Source organism: Pinus tabuliformis, chromosome 5_2 (assembly GCF_031772625.1).
Source record: "Pinus tabuliformis cultivar Carrire ecotype Pingquan chromosome 5_2, CPIR1, whole genome shotgun sequence".
In the NCBI taxonomy this organism is placed as follows: domain Eukaryota; kingdom Viridiplantae; phylum Streptophyta; class Pinopsida; order Pinales; family Pinaceae; genus Pinus; species Pinus tabuliformis.
The window spans coordinates 732,764,609-732,767,304 of record NC_142306.1 but is presented as its reverse complement, the minus strand read 5'-3'; the positions used below and the strand labels follow the sequence as shown (position 1 = coordinate 732,767,304).

The 2,696-nt window shown below is 42.3% G+C and overlaps 1 protein-coding gene across 1 annotated transcript; it reads left to right on the top strand.

Annotated features, from left to right (window-relative positions):
* Positions 1–251: 251 nt before the first annotated feature.
* Positions 252–632, top strand: LOC149161311 (secreted RxLR effector protein 78-like). Its single transcript, XM_089434838.1, has one exon. The coding sequence runs from the start codon at positions 252–254 to the stop codon at positions 630–632; it is 381 nt and encodes a 126-aa protein (XP_089290964.1).
* Positions 633–2,696: the final 2,064 nt, after the last annotated feature.

The following is a 2,696-nucleotide window of genomic DNA, read 5'->3' as shown; positions in this document are numbered from 1 at the left end:
TGATCCAGGACCTCGTGGAACTAGTCGAAGAATCAAGATGCATGAAACGCATGCACCCGACCCTAAATGCCACCTTCCTTGCTCTGATTCCGAAAACGAAGAACTCAAAAGAACCCCAAGGCTTCAGACCCATAGCTTTATGTAATGTAGTATACAAAATATTGGCTACAATAATGGTAAACAGATTAAAACCAATCCTGCCTAACCTCATAGCTTAGGAGAAAACTGGATTTGTTAAAGGAAGACAAATAATGGATGGTATAGTAATTGTTCAAGAGGTAATACACTCACTGAAAAATTCCAAAAACAAGGGTATGCTGATAAAATTGGATCTAGCGAAGGCGTATGATTGTCTTAGTTGGGAATACTTGGGGGGTATCCTAAAGGCTTATGGCTTTGACGAGAGATGGGTGAAGTGGATAATGTCAATGGTTAATACCCCGGTGATGTCGGTCCTACTAAATGGATCCCCATCGGAAGCTTTTAACCCTACGAGAGGTCTCAGACAGGGAGATCCCCTCTCCCCGTTCCTATTCATTCTAGCAGCAGAAGGTCTGGGCCGGCTGGTGAAAGCGCGTCTGGCCAATGAAAAGATAAAGGGATTGCGCATATGGGGTTACGAACTCCTATAACACATCAACAATTTGTAGATGATGTCATGCTCTACGGACAAGCTACTCTCAAGGAAGCCCAACAGATTCTAAAAATTCTCTCAGAGTTTACGAAAGCCTCAGGGACAGAGATTAACAATGAGAAATCAGAAATCTTCTTCTTTAACACCCAGGTAGCATCCCAAAGATTCTTGGCAAGAACAATGGGATTCTGATTAGGAAGTTTTCCAGCTAAGTATCTCAGCATCATGCTTAATGAGTATCAGTACAGAGTAGCAAATTGGGGACCTCTTATAGGCAAGATATGAAAGAAGATAGATAATTGGACATTCCGGGTTCTAAATACCCCTAGCTAGATAATCCTACTAAAAGTAGTCTTGCAATCCATCCCAATATATCATATGTCTAGCCAAGCCGTCCCTAAATCTATCTGTCAAAAACTAGTAGCCATGTTTAAGAAATTTTTATGGCAAGGAACAAGTAAAACACGAAAATGGGCATTACTCTCCTGGGAATGGCTCAGCAAACCTATCAAAGATGGAGGATTAGGTTTGCGAGACCCTTACACCCTCAACCAAGTGATGGGAGCAAAACTATGGTGGCGGTGGACACAGGGAGGGCAGGACCTGTGGAAGAAAATATGGGAGAAGAAATACGAGGCGGTAGAGATGCCAGAAGACAGGATGAGAAACCAAACAGAGAAAAAAGGATCAGCAATATGGAACTTAGCTAGAACCAATAAAGATCTAATAAGAGATTACAGCTTTTGGGAAGTAAGAGAGGGGGACACTGCCAAGTTCTGGGAGGAATCCTGGCAACAACGAGAAAAGCTTCTCCACAAAGAATCCCTCCAAGAAATCCATGAATTTACCTCCCGAACAGAAGGGGAATTGGTCGGAAACTTCTGGAAGCCAAGTATAGGGGAATACTGGTGAAATTGGAAGCAAAAGGATGACTGGGTAGAAGCCCCAGAGATAGCAAGCTGGGAAACTTACAACAAAGAAATGGCATCCAGGAAAGTTGCAGTTAAAACAGGGAAGGACATACTCCGATGGGGAACTCAAATCAAAGGAACGTTCTCTATAGCGGAAGGTTATCATTTAAAGGCAGGGCACAATCGACTGACAAAATCAAAAAAATGGAAAAGCATATGGAAAATTGAGACTTGGCCTAAAGTAGCTTTCTTTCTCTGGATTTTACATCATGGTAGAGCACTAACCTGGGATCAAATATGGAAGAAAGGCATGCAGGGACCCTCGCGATGCACGTTATGCCAAGAACAAGAGGAGACAATGGAGAACCTAACCAACAGTTGCATCGTCAGCTGTAACCCGTGGAGAAATCACCGGCAAATGTTTGAAAAAATCATAGAAACTACCATAATATAAAAAATACTCTGGAACATTGGCCAAGGAAACCTTATCATAACTAGATCCTAAACTGCGCATGGATGTTGTCCATGGGTCTCATGCTTTGGAACGTCTGGAAGGAAAGAAATAGCGTGAAATTCAACGAAGAAAGGAGAACCTCAGTCGAAATATGGAATCAAACAACACAAAATATCATAGAAAGTATTTTAGCAGAACTGTGGAATGATGAATACTAGAAGATCAACCAAACATAGGAGAGAATCTTGCAACGCCTAAAATTAAAGCAGAGCATGACAGGCAGAACAAAAAGTAAACCTCAAACCAGAGAGGTCGAGGAGATTAGCACTTACAAGCATCCACCCCAAGGCTTTGTCAAGCTAAACTTTGACAGGGCAGCAAAGGTAATCCGGGAGAAGCAAGAATAGGAGGGTTATTCAAAAACGATGGATGCACCACTCTGAGAATTTACGCGAGGATTGCGGAGAAGCAAAGAACAATGAAGTGGAGTTACACGCGCTCAAACGTGGACTCGAAATTTCCATCCGGGAAAACTACCAGAATCTTCAAATTGAAGGTGATTCGAAACTGGTAGTCGACACTGTAAAATGACTGCAAAACAATACACCAGCGGAAAAGATTAGCCAGAGCTGGAGAACAGCATGGTTGACCAGTGAAATAGGGAAATTGATAAATAGAGTAGACTATATTCTCCCCA